This window comes from Bemisia tabaci, chromosome 5 (assembly GCF_918797505.1).
Source record: "Bemisia tabaci chromosome 5, PGI_BMITA_v3".
NCBI classification, from domain to species: domain Eukaryota; kingdom Metazoa; phylum Arthropoda; class Insecta; order Hemiptera; family Aleyrodidae; genus Bemisia; species Bemisia tabaci.
Genome location: NC_092797.1, coordinates 19,822,191 through 19,843,332, shown reverse-complemented (window position 1 = coordinate 19,843,332; position 21,142 = coordinate 19,822,191). Strand labels below are relative to the sequence as shown.

Genomic DNA, 21,142 nt, shown 5'->3' with positions numbered 1-21,142 from the left:
CTACGGTACGGACGGCTACGGTGCGGACAAATCGTGTGATTATTGGCAACGGTGCTCGGGCATATTCACGCATGTAGTTGAAATTCTGGGAGGTTGTAAATTCCGCCGATTTTATTTTTCTGGAGTGTAAATTCCGCCGATTTATCATTCCCCCGATTTGTGAATTCCGCCGATATGACGTCCACCCAAAATGTAAATTCCGCCGGTCAATGTTTTTGAAATAGGATTTGTAAGTAGTGCAAATTTGCTTACCTCTACGTCTATGAGTTGAAGTCGGAGAGGAGAGCGTAGAAAATAAACATTTAGGGTGTAGAGAGCCCCACGTCAAAAAATAAAACAAAAAAGAGACCCATGTCGTAAGAAGACCAACAGTTTTTCACTTTTTCACTGTGCTGAAACGGTATGAAACTGTTTTAACAAATTTGAAACGGTCTTGGTGAATTTTAAATTTCATAATTGCATCGTCTACGTGTGCTTTTTGCCTTTTGACGTCTGACCGAAGCTTGGCTGGAGACCCGACACTTTGAATCCGGACGTACACTTCCAATTGGTAGGCGAGTAAAGCTTCAACGAACATTTTTATATTAGGGTGGCCGGAATAAAAGTACTCCCTGAATTTGCTATGAAAAGATTCACAAGCGTTGATCGTTAGCGTTGTGTCGGAGGTGTGAAATGCCCACATTCGAGGCGGAAACAAACTGTCGCTAGCAATGTAATTTTCGCACAGATAATCAGCAAACGCACGACACTTCTCGTTGTCTGGTTGAGACGCAATAAAATCATCAGTGAACGAATCATCAACATCATCAGGGTCCAAGTATATCAGGCTTTTTCATGATCATGCGTTCCTTTAAAGTCTAAAATTTCTGGCACAGATCCTTCTGATATTTGTTCGCTTGTAAAAAATTGAGCACGACAGTCTTTTTTAATACACGCCCACTTTTCTGTACCAGTTTTTAATACAGCCTTTCTATAAAATTTAAAACCGTCCCGCACAATAATAAATTTCCCCTTCTCACTTGTCATAACGGACACTCTCGGCTCCATCTTTTCGGCTACTGAAGTCAGAGTTCATGTACATTCCGCGTTCCGTCCCAAACCATCCGCTATCAGTTTTACTGATATCATCAAAGTGCAACTCCTCGGCTTCGAGCGCAGATCTACCTTCAAACAGATAACATCTTAAGGTGGATCTTCAGAAAAATGTTCGGCGTTCTGCCACCACGTCGCGCTAGCGGTCAAAGTGGGACTGCGACAGACTGCTCCGCAGCTGTCTTTGTCAGTCGGCAGTTCGTCACTCATGTCACTCACAATCAGCGCGGCTTGATTGAACGGAACGGTCGCACGCATTTCTCCTCCCCTTCTCCTCGTCGGCCGCAAGGCCGCCCCGTGCAAGGGCCCGGTCGGCTGGCTACTCGGTCGGGTCGGTTGCGAATCAGAATTTACTTCTGCTTCAAATTCGTGCGGCCGCGAGATATTTCGTCATAGTCTCCGCGCGCCCTTCTTCACATATTTTATAGTAATCGGTTTTATGCTCGCTAACTTACCGCCATGTTCGTTTCTAGGAGGTTTCTCACTGCCCGTGATGCCTAGGAAAAACGAATGCGAAGAGAAGCAGAGATCATGATGAAATAATAAGTTATAATCCAGTGTAGGTAATGATAGATGAGGCACGACACGCAGCAATTAGGAAAAAGAAGAGAAGAGGATGGGAGACTATGGGCGGAACTAATTTAGGGGGGAGGGGGGTTAGCGGCGCCCCCCCCCCCCCCCAATCCAAGAATCTACTCAGTCCCTTCCGAAAAATATGAGATTTTTCTAAATAAGTCTGCGGGATATTTTTCACCTCCCTTTGTAATTTTAATTCGATTTCTATACTTGTTGGTAGAACAGCAAAAAATTGTTCCTGAGACGACCCAAGTTCTCGACATTTTCCTGCGGGAGGCCCTGACCCCCTCTTTGGAACAGGGGAAAACCCAACATACCCCTTGAAGGAATGATTTTTATATTGTCACATAGACCTCCCTTGACGAGGTGTCCTTCTGACCCTCCAAAAGTAGTTCCGCCCATGTGGGAAATAACGGGGGGGGGGGGGGGGGGGCACGGTACGCTTGTTCCAAGAAAAAACTTTTCCAATAGGATAGGTAGAGCAATCTTTTGCAACTACCTATTGGAAAGTTTTTTCTTGGATCAATGTGCCTTTTCCTGTAGATAGTCACACGGATTTATTTAAATTTTATAAACAAGGATGACGTAGAAGGATGGTCAGTTTGCCTCCTCGCCCTCCCTCAAAAAAGAAATTCCTGGTTCCATCCATGCTCGCATTGCTCGCTGCTTTCTAAAAGCCAGCAGAAAAAGCAAGAGAGGCATTCCAGTTCATGCTTTAGAAGTTGTTGGTGGTAACAGCATGAGGATACGTATCTGTCGCAGGACTTGTCGCATTTGACTAAATCAGGCATTTTGTTAAATGCCTAGGCAAATAGTCAAATAATCTTATTTCGATTGAAATTCCGATTATTTTGCTAATTTTACACAAAATAATTATTCTCTCAAGTAGATAAGGAGATTTTGTAAAAATTAGTATCAAACAATTGTAAATAAATTAAATCTAGTCCTTTAAACGAGCTCTCATCTCGGGATTTTCAGCATGTCATATAATACAGACTTTTTAAAATTCTGAAAGTTAAAATATATGAGGAGCATTCGGAGTGCAAAATACAAGATAAGTTGGTAGTTTTGATGCATTATTACTTTCAATTTTCAAATTAATTAAAACTAGATGGTTCCTCGTCAAAAACTCACAAGTCTTGGTAAACCATCAAAATTTGACTATCTGCTTGGGCATTTAATGAAATGCCTGATTTGACTATTTGCCTGCGACAAATCCATATTGATGGCTGAAGTAAAAAAATCCGTTCCTCAGCTTGAGATGTTGCAAATTCCTGCTCATGTTTCAAGTATCTTTCTTTAAAAATTAATACAAATTAACACCTCTTAATGAAGTTTTAGTAAATTTTATTCACTCAGTCAAAATATTCGAAGAGGATTTCAAGGAAATACATTGATTATATTTTTTTTCCAAAGCCATAAAACATGCATGATCGCAAATTTAGTAACAAGCCAATAAAGTTACACATTTTTGATCTGTAGTCACTGATATAATACATGCATCATGATGAAGCTCATAAGAGAAGTAGATAAGACCTATTGCAAAGTTCCTTTCAAATGACGCCTTGAACGGTTTTTGGAATTTAGGAAAAAGAGGGAACAAATCAAGGCCCACTAGACGAGAAATTAGTTCACTTGTCCTGTTACTGATGCTGAGACCTCTAAATTTTTCATGACGGGTGCAGGACTGGATACTAGCACAAGAATTCTTCCCCTTTTATTTGGAAGGACAGGAGTTCAGCTGCTGAAAGCCAAAATTATGCAGAACCTGGCAAGGGAGGAATGATTTTCTCCAAAATTTTGATATGAACTTAGCCAAGTGAGTATAAATTAGGTACTTCAGTAGAGAGGCTTGGAAGAAAAGTGGGATAAGTGCAGTTCTTGAAAAAATTGAGATATTAATGATTTCACATACAACTAGTCTTAAAATATATCATACGAAAAATTCACTACTAAGTAAAATCAAATTTTTTATCATCTTTGTTTGAACGAGCAAAGTTTGAACTTTCTTTCCTCAATAGAGCTCTGCGTGATTTTGAAACTTTAAACATACATTTCTTGAAATAACAAAAACTACTCTTTTTCCACTTGCCCTCTAAGTCTTTGAGCTAAAGTGTCAAAGTCCATAAGAGATGGGTTGCCATTACCATGGCACAGGCTATTTTAAGGGGAGGGGGGAAAAAAACAAACTCACTCAAATTGAGAAATGATCATTCTTTTATTTCTGAGTCTAAGAACTTACAAATAGCTAGTATTACTTTCACCAAACTCGGAGCCACTTTTCTCTGACATCTGTGCTTGCATTGCAAAATCAGCTCGAGTGAAGAGTAAATTAGGAAGACCAAACCACGTAAAAAAAATAAGTTAAACTTTGAAACAATTATAGGTACATACAACTCAATTAAAGTAGAGGAAAATAATTTTATTTATATTATTAAATATAAACTTAGCACTACTATTACTGATATAATTCTATACCTTAGAAGGAAAAGGATACCTACTTCCAGTTTTAAGGGATGGAGATGGATACAAAATGCAGTCTTGCTGGCTGATGAGTAAAAAACAATTTTATTACGGCTCAAAAAAAGGGACTTTTAGAAGTGGATTCGTTTCATTTCAATGATTTATTCACTAATTTATTTTTATTGATCGACAATCTCTTGGTTTATTTCTATAAGCAGGGTAATAATATCCAAATGAAGAAGGCTCCTTTTTGCGCGGAGGAGTACCTTTCCAGACTTTCTTTCAAATATAACCTATGGACAAAAAGACAAAACGACTTGATACAAAATCTGCTAAAGAATACAGGTACCAACATACACAGTCAAAAAACACGTAACTCCAACTGCTTTGCACTGATACAGTTAAAAGTCTCCGTCAACGGTTTATTATATGAAAGAAAACCAGGAAACAATTTTCTTTGAAATTTAACACAAATTTCCTCCTCCTAGGTTCCCAGAAAAATTCACAAAAAATTGCAAGAAGATACTTTAGTTCGTTTTCTTAAAAAATGAATAGGTAAAAAAAAATGAAGAATTGGAGATTTTTGCATCTTGCAATCGAGGTGCATATTTTTCAATAAAGGGGTCAAAACGTAGAGTGACTTAGAACACCCGCAACAGGCTCTTACCTAGTATCGGATGAAGTCCTGGACTGTAGGAATGAGAGGGGAATCGACTACGATAATTCCAGAATATTGTCATTTGGAAACCTAAAAATTAGAGCTTTCAAGAAAATTTTGAAATTATTCTATCGAAATCAGGAACTATGGAAAATGGTGATCAAAATTGCCACCGAAAAGTCCAACCCCTACCTTGCATGAAGGACGAACCTCTGAAGTTGGGGGACAGAGCTGCTTTCTTCAAAATGTTAGGTCGCTTAGTTGTTGTAGAGGTTTGAGAAAAGAGATGCTTTCCTCGGTAATGTACCGGAATAAAATTTTTTAGATCCTATGTACCCCTACCGTGGCTTTGCTGATGGGGTTTAGGGGGGAGGGATATCTCAATCTTTTTGAATTTACAAGTTAAGGACTCCCTTGTACCAGACTGCAAAGCCCCGGGGAGCCAGAGGACTGTCAAATTCGGATTACTCGGGGTTGTTTACATGGAAAACATATTTTTCTTGACCCTCAACAATAGTATGGCAACCTAGTATTTTGTAGAGGGTGGGAAGCTTTGTCCCCCACCTTAGAGCTCAGTCATTCGGTCAGAGATGGGCCGATTTTGAACATCTCAGAGTCTTCTTAAAATAAAATTGACCATAATTTCTGATTTCAATGCAATAATTTCAAAATTTAGACAAAGACCTCAACTTTTGAAATGAGGACCTCCTTTGTGTCTCCCAAGAGGAGCCAAGGGGGCTTCTGGACCATGAAATTCGGATTCCTTGGGATCGATTCCCTTCTCATATCTACTGTCCCCGATTCCCTCCTACCTAAGTAAAATAACTGAAATAAAGACTAGTGCAGGTGGTCTGGTCTGGGTCGCTCGGTACACGCAACAGAAATAATAGTTTAAAATATGAAGATGGATAAGTGTCAAGTGATTTTTCGTTTGTGATGGCCTCTAAGTCACCCGGCCAGCTTTTATGCTGCGAACACAATAATATCGCAGAGGCCTGTCCTAACTGTGATATTAGTATTGCATCTTGGCCAACCAAAAGACTTTCCTTTGTTTGTGTGCACAATACATGTTACGTTGTGTGCAAAAGCTGTGCTAATTTACCAGTTTTTAGTAGCAATGTTGCTATAAACCTTCCAACTCCAGTGACCAAGCTGAAACTTTTTCTACCTCCGTGAATATGGATTTATCCACCTCCGAAGAAATTTATCTCCCACTAACGAAGATAAAAAAAAATATGACGATTCAAAGGTAGGTCAGTATCATTTCTTCTGTTTTAACAGAAAAAATTTAGTCACTATTTAAGTGCAATGAAAAATAATGTAGACGTAATTTATAATTGAATTCATCGATGTTTAATGTGATTCTTAGGCAGAATATGAGTCTCTTGTGATGTTTTAGACGCTCTCCTCCAATGACATCGGGGTCATGCTAATTCAGCAAACACCTTGTCGGTAGGTAGATTGAAGGGATTTTTTTCCTGGCTTAGGTTAACTCCCAAATATCCTACTAGAAACCTGAAAGAAATCTGTAGTTCGCCTGTTCTGAGCTTCTGAGGAGCTTACTGAGAACCCTCTAATTTGATGTGCAATGCTAAACATAACTAAGTAAGTGAAAAAAATTAAATCAAAAGAATTAAAGAAACTATGTGGCATGCAAGTTCTGCGCACATGGTGCATCTTAATTTAATTCGGTTTCTTGTCAGATTCCTAGTACGATTCTTACGATCAGTATGGAGGAGCAAATTTCACTTGACTCTGGTGTCTTTCATTGTCCGTCATGTAATGACTGCCAATATAGAAAATCTGTTGAAAGTAGGTATGTATCTGAATTTTGGCTGCTTTTTTTCATTTTGTAAAGCTTTTAGGCACAGTGTAATGACAGCAAAGTTACCTATGCAAACTTAATTGGTTAAGTTCATACCATCTGTACGGAGGAGAAGTTTCACTTGGCTCTTAGGTGCTTCTTTCGTCTATGTACAATAAACAGTGTTTAAAAATCGCATTAAAAATTCCACGTGAAAATGTGCAATTTTCTTGCTCTCAGGAATTTTTCAAATAATTTTGCAAGTGATAGCATGGAAGGATGAAGTAGTCAGGAACTGCAAGCCAGTTGAAAATTCGAGGTAGGAAAAATGCTACAGGGCTCTTAAGATTTCCACTCTACATTTGACTAGGTAGCCGGAAAAACTTTGGATTTAGATGCCAGAATTGCAGTAGCGTACCTTCTCTTTTTCCATTACTGATTGATTTTTGATCAACATGCTGCAGCAAGGAAAGCACAATAATATTGCAGCAGTATTGTCCTATGATAAATGATTGGATTCTAAGTATACGACTTATTTCCATCGATTTTTTTCTTGGTTGAAAGTAAGAGACAGTGATTAATTTAAAGAAGTGGACATTAGAAGTCCTACGATTTACTGGAGTCAGTATTGCTGATTTTACAAGTCTATTCATAAGTAATCAAAATAATTTGGTTCAGAGAAACCATAAGGATAGATTTTTACCCGTGCAAACAGCAAATATGGCCCCTCTCATCAATTATTGGAGGCTGGAGGGGTGAAAGAGAAGCACAGTGAGTACAGAGATAATCTCCTAGAGTAGATTTTTACAAATCTCTTAACGTATTATTAACCAATTGTCCACCCTTTGCTCATTCTTACAAACATCTCTGATGACTCAGGATATAAGAAATAAATTAACATTGCTGCAGATAGTATTGTGTAATTCAATTAAATCAGAGCAAACTTTCTAGGAGATACCAAGAATAACAAACTTTAATACTTGTTTTTTACTCATTAATACGTCTGTAAGAGGGGATTTCAGGATCAGTTTAGATCTCAATTTTGATGTTATTACTTTTTCTAGAGATCACCAGAAATCTCAAGATCAATAAACATGACTTAAAAATTCAACCTAAGCGTGTTGAAGAGTACATTTTTTTTAAATGTTGCCAATGCACTTGGCAATGAGTATGTTCAAATGATCTTTTGCAGTCAAAAAAATCCTGACTCGCACAAGAAATTCCATGACATAAGTTGATCAGTTCGAATCACTGCTTTGAACTATTGAGGTCTCACTAAGTCCCCGCAATGACCTCGAATAAGTTTAGTTCTAATAAAAGTTGCTTTTCTTTTAATCCAGAAAATGCTCATCATTTCCTTCGGTCATTTCTCTAATTTTACTTATTAATTTCTCCTCCATATAGATGGAAAAAGAGAGGTCTTATCAGGCCCACTGGAGTCTCGAGATGGCATCACCATTCACCATGATTTTTGTATAAAGGATTCTAAGTATTATGGAACTTACAGGCATTTAGTTAGAGCTTGTCGCACGAATCCAATGATACACTTTTGTTTCGCAATGATGGAGACTTTGAGAAGGTGCATCTGACTGCTTTACAAAAGAAGCGGCGAAATCATCTATCATCACACTGTCAGATTTAGAGAGAAGGTACTGCAAGCCGTAGCCTTTCGTTTTAGAGGTGTTCAGGAGCATTCCATCTACAAAAAAAAGAGGAAAAATGCTTATTTAGTGCTAGAATCTTGCCACATGAAAGACCTTATGCTTGCACACATTGAGCCAGATCTTCAAGACATCATTGGTGGGAATAGATGGCATAAGCATATTTAAGAAATGGGCCAAGATTTGGGTGCTGCACATAATCAAATTAGAAGCAAAGGCTGCAATGGAGGTGTTGCATGTGTAAGGGATTTGCGATTTGAAGATTGATTCTTATGTAAAAGTTCACGAGAAACACAATGGTGCCACTGGTTTTCTCTGAAGTCAACTCCCAAGCTCAAAAAAAGCTCTCAAGTTGAGGTCAAAATGGAGGGGATATCTCACGTTATCCTGCGAGCCCGCCTCTACATCAAGACAAACTCTCCATGCAAAGATACGGAGCAAATACATTATTGACAGGGCTGCCACCTTATTTGGGGACTCTTAAACTGAAATCACGGCAACCCTGTCAATGTATTTGCTCCCTATCTTTGCATGGAGAGTTTGTCTTGATGTAGAGGTGGACTCTCAGGACAGCGTGGGATATTCCCTCCATTTTGGCCTCAACTTCAGATCTTTGTTTGAGCTTGGGAGTTGATTTCAGAGAAAACGAGTGGCCCCATCAAGTTTTTTGCGAACTTTCACATAAGAATCAACAGTCAAATCGCAAATTCCTCACACATGCAACATCTCCATTGTCACTCAGCTCTTTCTTTCCTGACAAACAGAATTCATTTGTTCTTTCTAATACCTGGTAGAGGACAGCTTAAAAGTGGCTGGGGTAGGAAAAGCGTACCACTCCTACATCAAGAATCTAGCTCAGGTGCTCTATCTTTAAAACACGGGGTAAATGTTTCTTTAACCTTCGATTGTCGTAAAACTTTTTGAATATAATAAAAGTGTTTGAGCGTATGAAAATTAATGAAACAATGAAGTTAGTGTAGAATTTATATTGAAGGGCTTGAGGCATGTATTATCGAACGTCTAGGACCAAATTGAGATTTTGCTCCTCAAAATTTTTCAAATTTATATTTACACCACAAAAGTCAAAGCGACTATGCCATTGTTTTGACTATGAGGATTTCCTTCGGTAATGAAAGGACTTGTCACTGAAACTTGAACACTTGAATCCCCTCACCTACAGTTCCAAAATTACTGTTACTTTAACAAAATTGTGCACTTTTCTTGAAATGGAGATTAAGTAGTTAGTCAGATTACTTAATTACTGTGACCTTAAATTCCAACAACGATAAATTTATACAAGCTCACCATTATTCCTAATCATTGTCGGCCTCCTGTGGTGTAGTGGTTGTAGCACTGGCCCTATGACCAAGAGGTCCCGGGTTCGATTCTCGGCCAGGTGATCTGAGTTTGATGGTCTCAGGCAATGGTCACCTGGGGTTGGGGTAATAAACGTGGGATTAGCCGATAGGCTATTTGAAATTGGTAAAAAAAAAAAAAAAGAAAAAAAATTCGTCAGAGACAATAAGTGCAGTGCCAGAGAGTCTGCAGCCTGCCTATCGTATTTCTTCATAACTTTCTCCAGCAATGTAACGTCCATAGTTGCATGATTCTCACGGTGGGGACAATACAGGATACTTTTCGAACAAATTTCATTACTAGCAATTGTGAAGTTAACAGACAGATACACATACAGATATACATGAGAGGCACTGTCACAGTGCTTTCTGACACTCACTAACGTCTACCTGCCACGGTACCTTGTCCTCCCACAGCTCTGCGGGGGAGAGCTGACATGAATTTTTTTTCTCTCAAAAATTCAAAGTCGAAGGAAAATATTTTGAACACAAAATTAGTAATTTGACTTACTCCTAAGCATTGAGCCTCGTGGAAGAGAAAATTTCAAACTACCTTCTCTTGGTGCAAACTTGAGGCGAGTTGGTGTGTTTCTGTTAAATTCTACCCATTTCATCCATCACTTAGATACACTATATCCATGGAGAAAAAAAAAGGCGGTCCCATTTCAGGTATCTTGAATTTTTATGATGATGTAGGTTGATACGGACGATTGTTATCTCTGATTATCTTAAAATGTGGTTTACGGAAAAAAGTCATTTTAAGTCTCTGATTAAGTGCTTGATATTATATTTTGAGTTGATCTAAGCAAAAAAAACAGTACGGTTATTATGGTCTGTGAATCAAATTTTCAATTTTGCTGTAATTTCGAGCCATATTGTGCCGACCTTCATTACAGGGTAAATAATCTTCAAGATGCGACCACCTCCGTATTTGCTCTATGCACTATAGCCATTTTTGACAGATACTCTATCACTGGATCTGGATGGCGGGGAGGATCTTGATATTACTGATCTCTACTAACTATTTTTATAGTATGACAGCACTGTAGCTGTACTATGTTCAATTTATTGATGCGTATTCAACAATACAAACTGGTAATGAATAGTGATGATGTGTTTGAGTGGATTTGTACGATGCGAATTATCTTTTTGTGTCAAGTAGGTACTGTAAATGAATTACCTGGAGTGAGATACGGCAAATATGATTGGTGTGTCCGGCAAGGTATAGACGCCAGTAACCAGTGTTAAGGTAAAATGTGGGACCTTGATGAAAGAGAGCTCCGCAACCCAGCAAGAACCAATTTTGGTACGGCATTGAACGATTCGCCAGAAGATAAATTGAAGGCGAAATAAAAATTATCACACTAAACACAGAATACTAGCACACTTGTTCCTTCTTTTAGTTCATATGACACGATCAAAATGATTGCAATAAACTTGAAATTCACCGTGCGAGCTTGTGAGCTTTTGACTATGATGAAGAACGGACACATAACCTAAAATGTCAACAAACCTGTTGTTTGTTGCTGCGGCGGGCAATTAATTTTAAATGACCGACCGAATGAAAAAGCTTGTTGTCCGGCCGGTCGGATACAGTACTTTCTCCGTCGATTCGCGACAGAATTGCAAGTTTTTGGGCTTGAATGAAAGAAGAGAGTCTAATCTTCAGACTGACATCCTTGGATTTTGAAATTAAGTGTTCTAATTCTTTAAATTTACCGTCAACTGAGAGGATCGTCGGCCGAGGGCCGAGATTTCTTGTGGGGAAACAGTACTTTCTCAACCACAACACCTTGCATTTTGATGATCAAAGGCTCAAAATATTCGCAATACTCTAATCTACAGAGTGACATTTTCCGATTTTGAAATAAAAGCTCTGATTCTTCAAAATTCAGCTTTGACTGCAGAAATTTGACGAAAAACGGACATCGACGGTGGCGTCCCCTGGGCGGAGAAATCTATAAACAAAAAAACTGAGGATCCACCTTAACTTGATGCTCTTGCCGAATATGAGTGCCGTTCCAAAAACATTTTCCTTTTTCTCCATCGGCGGAATTTACACTCGCTCGGTGGCACCTATCGGCGGAATTTACACTTTCGGTGGATGGAAAATCGGCGGAATTTACCCATTTTCGGCGGAATTTACTAGCGCCCGAAATTCTGGATTTGAGGTTAAGATATTAGAGCGTATCAAAAAATACCAAAATTCGAGAGTTTGAAGTGATTTATGCATTAAAAAGGTAGGTATACGGTAAGGACATCCTAGATGGTCGTTAAACCTAGAAACTCATAAAAAACGATCAAAATTTACTGTTTCATTGCGGTTTTTTTTCCTCTGCTCGACATCAGCGTGTGATAGTCACGATAACGCAAAAAAAGTAAACAAAGTTCATAAGTGCTGCACTCTAACGGACGAAATGATGCTGAAAAAAGGGGGCTACGGTACAGGACGCGAATTCCGCAGACAAGGCTGCTTGACGAAAAGACGGTCAATATTTTCACTTATTTGGATGAATATAACTGAAAATAATAAGTTAGGTACAAGTTGAGTGTGAATTTACAGCAGAAGTGGAAGTATTTAGATGCAAGATGATGGTTATGTAGCGTTAAAGTTGCGCACTTGAGTCACAGACAGGCTACGGTACAGGACATTTCAGCTGTTTAGGGCCAAAATTCTGATATTAAATGGCAAAAACTGCCTAAAACGATGTTGGGACCTGATTCAGCGTAAAATTTTGAACAAATTTTTAAAAAAAAAAGGTCAGATTTTTCCATTTTGAAGGGCTAAAAAGTCGACAGACATGGTAGAGCAAAACTTATTTGATTCTACTCTCCATTTCATTCCATTCCACAAAATAAAAGCAAAAGCTTCAGAGTCGTTTCGAGAATTACTTTCTTATTACGATGGACGAATAGAAAAAAATAAAGAAAAACGCGTGCCAACCCCTTGCGACCGTACAGTCTCCAGCATATTACAGCAGGAATAACTAAAAATAAGGGTGAAATGAAAGTATATCAGTATCCCACAATCAAAAGATGCCTAACTCCATTTTAGGCATCTCGGGATGTCAGGAAAACCGCGCGTCAGTCCCATTGATTCCAATGTAAACAGCAAATTTTATAAATTCCATATCTGTAAACCAACATGAGATAGAGCTGTTGCACACACACAGGACCGGTATTTGAGTGTTCCGAAACGCCACTAACTCCATTTTTCTAATAATGTGAGTTCGGTAACGTTCGGCTCTGGAGCACTGATACAAATGTTTAAGAAGGAATCACGTCATAAATAATTTAACTTCCTGAGCATTTAGAGATGAAAAAACTACAGTGTTTAAACCTTAAGTCAAGTTTCCAATCGATGTGTTAATGCCTCGGCTTGGGATTGGGACTATTGGGGTTCTCACCGATTAAAATTATTATGAATGGAATTCATGTCACGTGACGTGAAGCGTTTCGTGGTTGCATTTGTTTTTTTATGACTTCGGAAACCATCAAAAGGTGGATATCCATGTTTATGTTAAAAAGTGGCCATTGAGCCTATTGGCAAACGGCAGATCTGTTTGGAGAAGGAGGCCCGTGAAAAATTCTAGATCTTCGGAAGTTAATGATTGACGAACCGTCGAAGGCGCCACCTTGACCGTGACCGCAGCCCGCATATCCAGCGTTGCCAAGTTGCACGGGATTCTCCGGATTGTTGGTCGTTGCGAGTAAAATCATAGCACGGTAATTGGCCATTTAATATGAGTTTTGTGCGATACTGAATAATATAGGTTGGGAAATCGAACAAAGACGGTTAGCGGAGCACGAAGCCATGTTTGGTGCGGAAATGGATTATGATCACGGGGTCAAATCTTGCCCGTTTAACCATAATGACGAGTTTTCTTGGATTTCAAAACTTCTTGACTTTTCCCTGATTTTCACGGTTTTTTCACATGAAGTTAAACTTTCCAATTTTTCTTTTCTCGATAATTTCTCATATCAATTTTAGTCACGAAAATTTGGAGGGAAAAGTATCTTGAAATTTTAAAAAATGCGATCATCAAAGGAAGAAATCATCTCAAGGTTTCGGGATAAATTCCCTGTTTTCTTAGGATTGCGAAAGATCCCCGGACTTTTTAGGGTTGCGAAAAATTCCCTGACTTTTCTGAGTTCTCCTGACTTACCAGGAACTCGTCGCCTGTAGGTATCAGAGCAGATGTTCTCAGAAAATAATCGGGAAAAGCGTCACCGAGGGCCCTCAAGACTCATCGTAAAATTGTTCTATTTGAGTGTGAAATGGGGCAAAATGAGGGAATTTTCGCCACAATTTGACAACCACGAGTGCGGCGGAGATACGGTGATGGAGGAGGTGAGCAATCCAGCTCACGTGAACTGCGTGGAGTAAATTCACGACCACTCGCTTAAAACTATCATGGTGACCGTGCGTACAAGCTCCACAGCGCCACAAATAGACTCATGCACCCCATTGCCAGATAAAAAAAGAAAGTTTGGTACAGACTGCATCTACTCAATAAAATATAACGTAAACTTTTCGATCAATGAGCTCAATAAAACTGGCTGACGACTCTTTTCTTTGGAAAAACGAAGAGGAGAGTAAAAAAGGAAAAAAATCCCGTAAAACGCCAAAGCCAACCTAGAAAATTTTCTAACGCTTCGTTTCAGGAAATGAAATGTACCGAACTTCCAGAATTTTGATTGGTCAAAATGACTTAAATGCAAATGAAATTAACAAGTCAAAACTCCACTTCAGGTCATGATTCCTAATTTTCCTCCTGGTTTATTATTAGTGTGACCGTCATATAAAAGAGTGACATGATAATACTCTCCCTATTTGATATTACAAGCAAAAAGCCACAGCAGGCATTTTAGTAAATGCCTACGCAATATAGTCAAATTTTGTTAGCTAACGAAGTGTTGCATGTTTGTTATGAAGTGCTCAATGCTCAAGTTTTCACTGTTTTGAGAGTACCAGTCCATCAAAACAACAAATTTTTTCGCTCTTAAAATGTTTCCCATACATTTTCGCTGTCAAAATTTTAAACATTCTGAATTGCATTACATGCTGCAACTTATGAGATGTCTTCTCGTTTCAGAACAAAACATTATTTATTCACCATTGCGATAGAACGCTTGCAGAATATTCTTTCCTACATGAGTGAGGAATTATTTTGTCAAAAATCAGCAAAAGAACAGGAATTTCAATCGAATTGTACGTAAGAATATTTGACTATCCGTCGTTTCCCGGACAAGGGAACGTCACTCCATGCCAAGGTTGAAAAATTGACACATTACACATTGGAAAAAAAAACAAAAAAAAAACACATGAGTCCAGACTCTTAAAAACATCGACAAGAAAAATTACTCTTGATTATCAGAATCTGGCTTAAATCAAGAACCAAGCCTCTTAATTTAAGCGGATTTCGTTTTGATTCAAGCAAAAATCCAATTGAATCAAGAGTATTTTTTCTTGTCGATGTTTTCAAGAGTCTGGACTCCAGATCCAATGTATTTTTTTTCCCAGTGTAGCGCACAAATGCAACCGTGCAATTTTTGTCCAAAATTTGTCTGATTTTTGCATGAAATCAGAAGAAAAATCAGTGAAATTTTCAGTTAAGATAGGTCCAAGATCCTCTCAGTAAAACTTTCATTTGCGAGGGGGAAAATCGACAATATTCAAATGCGTTTACGTAATTTCACTCGGGAAACGACGCATTAACTATCAACATATCGATACTCCAGGTTGACCAATACTGAAAAGGAAGAAAATAGAAAATAAGCAACAGCGGACGCTTGACTCGGAGAGGTGTGGCAGCGCGGGGCGGCGCACAAAGGAGCGAGTCAATTAGAGAGGTCGGACATGCAAATTTTGATGTTTATTTCGTCACATTTTCAACTTCAATGGATGCACCTAGAAGGAAATTTCACGAGGGAAACAATGGAACCACTTTTAGAACCTCAAAGATGTGTATAAACAGAGTTATGAGCGTTTAAAGTTACCAAATTCTGTCCGACCTCTCCTATTGACTCGATCCACCGTGCGGCGCGGCGGTTGGAAAGAGGTGGCCCACGTAACGCAAAGAAGCACGGGGCAGGGGGGGGGGTGGCTGAGGGGGATGGGGGGCAAGGAGGCTGATCAAGGTCGAGGGATGATACTAATAATCCCGGGTCCCGCTCGCCCGAGGGCCCGGCTAGACGCCCGAGCCGAGTCGCTCATCTCGTCCGACTGGTCCAGCTCCGGCACCGTGTGTGGATTCTGTGGATGCTCGTGCTCCGCAGCCGGGTTTTCGTTGCCGCGCCGCTCCCGCACTGTGGAACGAACCATCGAAAAAAATCGGACAAAAAAATTCGACTTAGACATGCTAATTTTGACGTTTATTTTGATGCACTTAAACAGGGTGTCTAGTTTTTTTTCCATTTTGGGAAATCCTGATGAAACCGGGTGTTTACTAAAACAGGCTGGCTAAAAATCAGTCCTTTAACAGTACTTTTTCAGTGCATTCCCAAGAAATTCAGTACCTCCTCAATAGAAGAGTCCAGCACTTTTTCAGTACCTTCATTTGACGAGATTTGAAAAATTTAAAAAATCGAATAGCTCGCTCGAATTGCGACAAAAATGACAAAAAAAAAAAATTGAAAAAAATTCTGGACCTTCTTCAGAATTTCCGCACTTTTTCAGTACTTCCGGACCGCCCTTAAAAAATCAATACTATTTCCGGACTTGTAGAAACCTTGGATGAAATCATGATTTATCCCGATTTTAGACTGCAAAATCTTGATTTCATAGTTTTTCCAAAACCTGATTTTCTGCGGAGAAAAATTGAAATTTCTGCATGAGCGTACGCGCAAACAAAACTCCAGAATTGATAGCTCGATGAAAAAATCCGATCTGACGGTCGAGTTTTCTCAAATCCTGATTTTTACGACCGGTTTTTCCTCAAATCCTGACGAAATCGGGATTACATCCTGATTGACCTCAAATCCTGATAGAATCGGGAAAATCCTGATGCTGGACACCCTGTTTAGGTTTTAAAGGGTGCTTCTCGAAGAAAACTTTCTGAGGAAACCAATAGAACCACTTCGAAACTTGTAGGTTTCGTATTGAGGAAGAGATGAGCTTTTGAAGATTCGGTTTAGTTTGGGCTTGTTGGGTTCACTGTGCGGCGGCTTCCCGGTGCCACGCAATGGCATTCCGTGCCATTCCATTCCACGGAGGAGCTGAGCCCGGAGCCGCACACTCGGCCCACGTCCGTCTTCCGTCGAGCAACGTACGAGTCAACGCACTCTCCTCCTTTGACATTCACGCTCGGGACTACGTAGCCAACACAACTTTACAAACTTAGAATGGATTGTGTCTCCGAGTCCAAAAGAGACCTCAGAGGCTCGTTAATGTTTTCGCCTACTGATAAAGGCATGGACCTGTTGCAAACTTCAGATACAGCGAAAAGAGTGGCTACTTCGTGTAGAAAATGGCTCAAAAATAACGATGAGCACATAAGGAAAGTTTGAAGTACACTCCTAACTTTACAATCAGCGCTAGAAACAATAGTTTTTTTTTAAGCTACCCGCTTCAAAAACGATACTACGGCACAGGTGAACTTTCGTAAGAGGTTTTGTTCCATTCAACCAGGGTGTCTACTAAAACAGGCTGCCAAAACATTAGTACTTTTTCAGCACATAACTAAAAAATGCAGTACCTCCTCAACAGAAAAATTCAGCACTTTTCCAGTACCTTCATTTGACAAAATTCGAAAAATGTCAAAAATTTAAATTTCTCGCTCAAATTGCGACAAAAATGACCAAAGAATGAAAAAAATTCCGGGCCTTCTTGCGGGATTTCCGCACTTTTTCAGGACTTCCTGACCGCCCTTAAAAAATCAGTACTATTTCCGGAAATTCCGGACTTGAAGACACCCTGTTCAAATACAGCGAAAAGATTAACTACTTCGTGTAGAGAATGGCTCAAAAATAACGATAAGCGCATTTGGACTGTTTGAAGTACACTTCTAACTTTACAATCAGCGCAAGAAATAGTAGTTTTTTTAAGCTCCCCGCTACAAAAACAATACTACGGCACAGGTGAACTTTCGTGAGAGGTTTTGTTCCAATCAACCCTTACACACTAGAATGCTACGCAAACTCAGCATGAATGACGCTTCCGCGCGCAAATCGTGGGGAAGCACCATGGTCTTTATCAACGCAAAGAGAATGTAAATATAAACAATAAACACGCCGGTTGATAAAATCGTGTATCGTCACGTGGGTTTTGGCGGATTTGCGTCGGCCATGTTGAATATTGCTTAGCATCCTAGTTCACACGGGTTGGATGGAACGACTGCTCTTACGAAATGTTCACATGTGCCGTGGACTCGTTTTCGAAGCAGGGCGCTTTAAAAAACACATATTTCTTACGCAGATTGTGAAGTTAGGAATGTATTTCAGACTTTCCCAATGCACTCATCGTGATTATTAGGCAATTTCCTTCAGGGTGTCTACTAAAACAGGTTACAGTACTTTTTCAGCACATACCCAAGGGATTCAGTACCTCTTCTACAGAAAAACTCAGTGCTGTTTCAGTACCGCCAATTAACGAAATTCGAAAAATTTCAAACATTAGCATTTCTCGCTCTAATTGCGACCACAATGACGAAAAATGAAAAAAAAATCCGGACCTTCTTGCGGAATTTCTGCACTTTTTCGGTACTTCCGGACCGCCCTTAAAAAATCAGTACTATTTCCGGAAATTCCGGAATTGTAGACACCCTGGCTCTTCTTCTTGCTTTAGCTGAAGTTTGCAACAGTCCCATTCAACTCTTCGTAAGAGTATCATTTTCATTGACCAAAAAGCGGGAAGCGGCCGTGTTCGCGGGTCAAACCACCGACGCAACGGTGTCCGTTGATGAGTCGGCTCTACTCACGCTGCGGAGAGCCTCTGCTACGAATCCCGGTCAATCCCCCGGGGGCACCACCCAAAACCCACATCATTCTTTCCGGTCAGTACAACACACAGCGGGGACCCAGATACAAGGTGAATGCCCGTTGTTCTTTGCAGAATGCACGGAAAAATTACGAACACATCGCGATGCGTAAAGTCTTCACAGTCTGCTACACCTACGTCTACGCCACTCGTTTACGTATAACCACGTTATTCCCATAAGCGAGGAAGTAACTAAAAAGTAACATATCGACGGCGTAAGTCCGAAATTACATATCTCGTTTGCGGTGTCTGAAAATCTCCGCCTCTATGTTATTTTTTTAGAGGAGAACAAATTGACATCATTCCTTGAAGTTGTTTATGAAGAATTTTCTTCGCAAAGAGAAGAAAAATCAAGGGAGGTTTAAAGAATTGCCGTTGAGTAGTTTTCCATTTAAAAAATAAAGTATGATAGGAAGTCTGCGACGTCATACAAACCGAGTTATATGATTGCCGACTTACACCGTCCATATAGGTGGCTGGATATGGCGAATGATTCAACAATATGCACCGCAGTCTTCTCTGAGCAAGATGATTTTGTTTATGTTAAGTTCTGTCAAACCTTTCAAACATGACGTTCCGGTAATTTTTAAATTTTTCAGAAGTTTAACGAATAAGGATGCGTTCACTTGAGTATGACGCTGGATGTCAGGTTACGATGTACGAGAATAAAATTGGTTTATGTCATTATTTAATGTATCTCTTTCGATTTCAGAGGTTGAAAAAAAGTGGAGTAAACTGCAGTATTTACTGGATAAGTGATTACAGACACGTCCATGCTCAATTTTTGTACACATATTTTTAATTAACGAAGGTATTTCGAAATAATTTCAGACTAAAATCCCCGATTAACCCTCTATTGAATGAATTAATTTTGGATCACGGATTCTGAAATAAACAATTTATTCTGAAAGATCTCGATGCAACTATCCCTGTGGTTAAATTAGCTTACAATAGTTGTTAAAGTAGCATTTTTTTGTTGTAAAATCTACGTTGAAACACTGCAGTCACTTTTTGTAGCAATTTAATTTTTTCCGTGAGGATTTGCTAAATTGCGTGTTTTGCGTACTACGGATCTTTTTGTTGGACGGCAAAGAGGAGAGCGCTAACTGCTTTTGCTTTTTACAAGGCGATGGATGCTTGGTCCGGCTCCTCAAAACAAGGCCAGATTGAATTAACCGCGCCAAAGTGGATGACTGGTGCAGTGAGATTTCTTTCCAATTTTCATTGAGTATCGCTGTTAATTTAAAACGTTTTCAGCTTCAAATTTTGCACGAAAGTTCCCGAAGAGAGAGAGACGAAGAACCCGGGCTCCAGAACGAAAGAACGTGACCGTCGACGCCCCCCTTAAACCTCACGAAGTTCGTTTTCATAATAATTATGATTATCGCCGCCCTTCCACTTTCCGCTCTCTTGTCTGGACCGCTTCTGTATGCGAAGATACTCTTCAGACTTGCAGAAATTTCGAGGGATACATCATGTTCGCATGGTCGGTTAACATTGTGCAACTCTATAAGTAAAACGACGTAGAGTCTGCAGAAAACAAAAAATCAAGGCGTTGTTGGATGATGTAAGCATTTCTAAAACATTGTGGTAATACCTCAATAAATTAGGTAACTAATCTAAATGTTGCAGTACTAAGGATTGTACTCATTGGATGTTTCTAAGAATTTTTTAAGAATCGAGTCGGCAATGGAAGGAGTTCGTCAGATCATGGATTTTGAAAATGGCATCGTGTTATGCATCATGACCTAACAGCTATTCTGGCAAGGGCATGTCAACCTCATGACGGAAGAAAAGCTGCCAGGAGAGATGCTTGGCAGGGTTCCTCCTGGGAAGAGACAAACGGAACGCCTGGTCAAAGGATGGTGTCAGGGAGTTTAAAACGAAATTCGTATACAAAGAAATCGTCCTCAGTTGAGGGAAAATTGAGCAATCCTATCCAAGAGAGTGGGCGGTTGCGATTGACCAAGGCCTGGTGGTTGTTTTTCTTAGTTGAGCGTTCAAGTCTCTCGGGCTCTTTGTCCACGTATGACTATTGTGCCCAACGGCGATCTACAACTGCGAGCCGATTATTGAAATTGATAGACAAAGTCATAGACAAAGAAGATATAAAGGTTAAGGAGGGATCCTGTTGGTGAAATCGGGTGGTTGCGATGGACAAAGGAGATAGGTAATAGACTAACTAACGGCAACCCATGATGGGCCCTAAAGTTAGTCCAGAATTTTCTCCCTTAGTTTATAAGAACCACCCATTTCAACCAAAAGGATCGCTCCATACTTCCCATGTCTTTTTTGTCTATCGCTTTGTCTATCAATTTCAATAATCAGCCCGCGGACCATTTACTTCGTGTAATTGGTGTGCGTCATCATTTCTTCCATTTATCATTCACGGAAAAACGGCTCGTCCATCCGACAACGAAGCGAGCTCGTTTCAGCAGCTCCGCGCCAGTGGGGTCGTAGCCCAACGCCCCAGCCCCAACGCGGGCGCTGTTTCTGCAGCGTTCCGCGTTCCTCGTTCCTGTCCACGGGCGAATATTTCAGAGTCCGCACAGTGTT

At 39.9% G+C, this 21,142-nt stretch overlaps 2 protein-coding genes and 1 long non-coding RNA gene across 6 annotated transcripts in view; all 3 read right to left on the bottom strand.

Annotated features, from left to right (window-relative positions):
* kst (spectrin beta chain, non-erythrocytic 5 kst) overlaps positions 1-21,142 on the bottom strand; it is a 161,528-nt gene that overhangs the window by 109,319 nt on the left and 31,067 nt on the right. The window lies entirely within an intron of this gene.
* On the bottom strand, positions 566-14,879 carry LOC140224599 (uncharacterized). Its single transcript, XR_011899873.1, has 2 exons — positions 11,595-14,879; positions 566-1,181 (listed from the first exon to the last, which is right to left on the bottom strand). It is a non-coding gene; the product is annotated as an uncharacterized lncRNA (long non-coding RNA).
* Positions 4,070-11,584, bottom strand: LOC140224598 (uncharacterized). 3 transcript variants are annotated; one of them, XM_072300392.1, is made up of 4 exons: positions 10,121-10,783; positions 9,560-9,685; positions 8,099-8,292; positions 4,070-4,424 (listed from the first exon to the last, which is right to left on the bottom strand). In XM_072300392.1, exons 1-3 carry the CDS (start codon positions 10,221-10,223, stop codon positions 8,105-8,107), a joined length of 417 nt encoding a protein of 138 aa, XP_072156493.1. In that variant the 5' UTR covers positions 10,224-10,783; the 3' UTR covers positions 4,070-4,424; positions 8,099-8,104. The 3 variants fall into 3 exon arrangements, 1 of the variants encoding a protein (XP_072156493.1); XR_011899871.1 differs by lacking the exons at positions 9,560-9,685; positions 10,121-10,783 and adding an exon at positions 10,790-11,544; XR_011899872.1 differs by lacking the exons at positions 4,070-4,424; positions 10,121-10,783 and adding an exon at positions 10,790-11,584 and having other exon boundaries at positions 4,431-8,292.

Excerpts from the sequence above, each read along its gene's own strand:
- LOC140224598 (XM_072300392.1), bottom strand. The coding sequence starts at position 10,223 with ATGAAATGGGTAGAATTTAACAGAAACACACCAACTCGCCTCAAGTTT. Across the intron at positions 9,686-10,120 it reads ACGAGGCTCAATGCTTAGGA|GTGACCATTGCCTGAGACCA; the intron begins GTAAGTCAAATT and ends CCCCAACCCCAG. Across the intron at positions 8,293-9,559 it reads GACAATGATTAGGAATAATG|ATGGAATGCTCCTGAACACC; the intron begins GTGAGCTTGTAT and ends TTTTTTTTGTAG.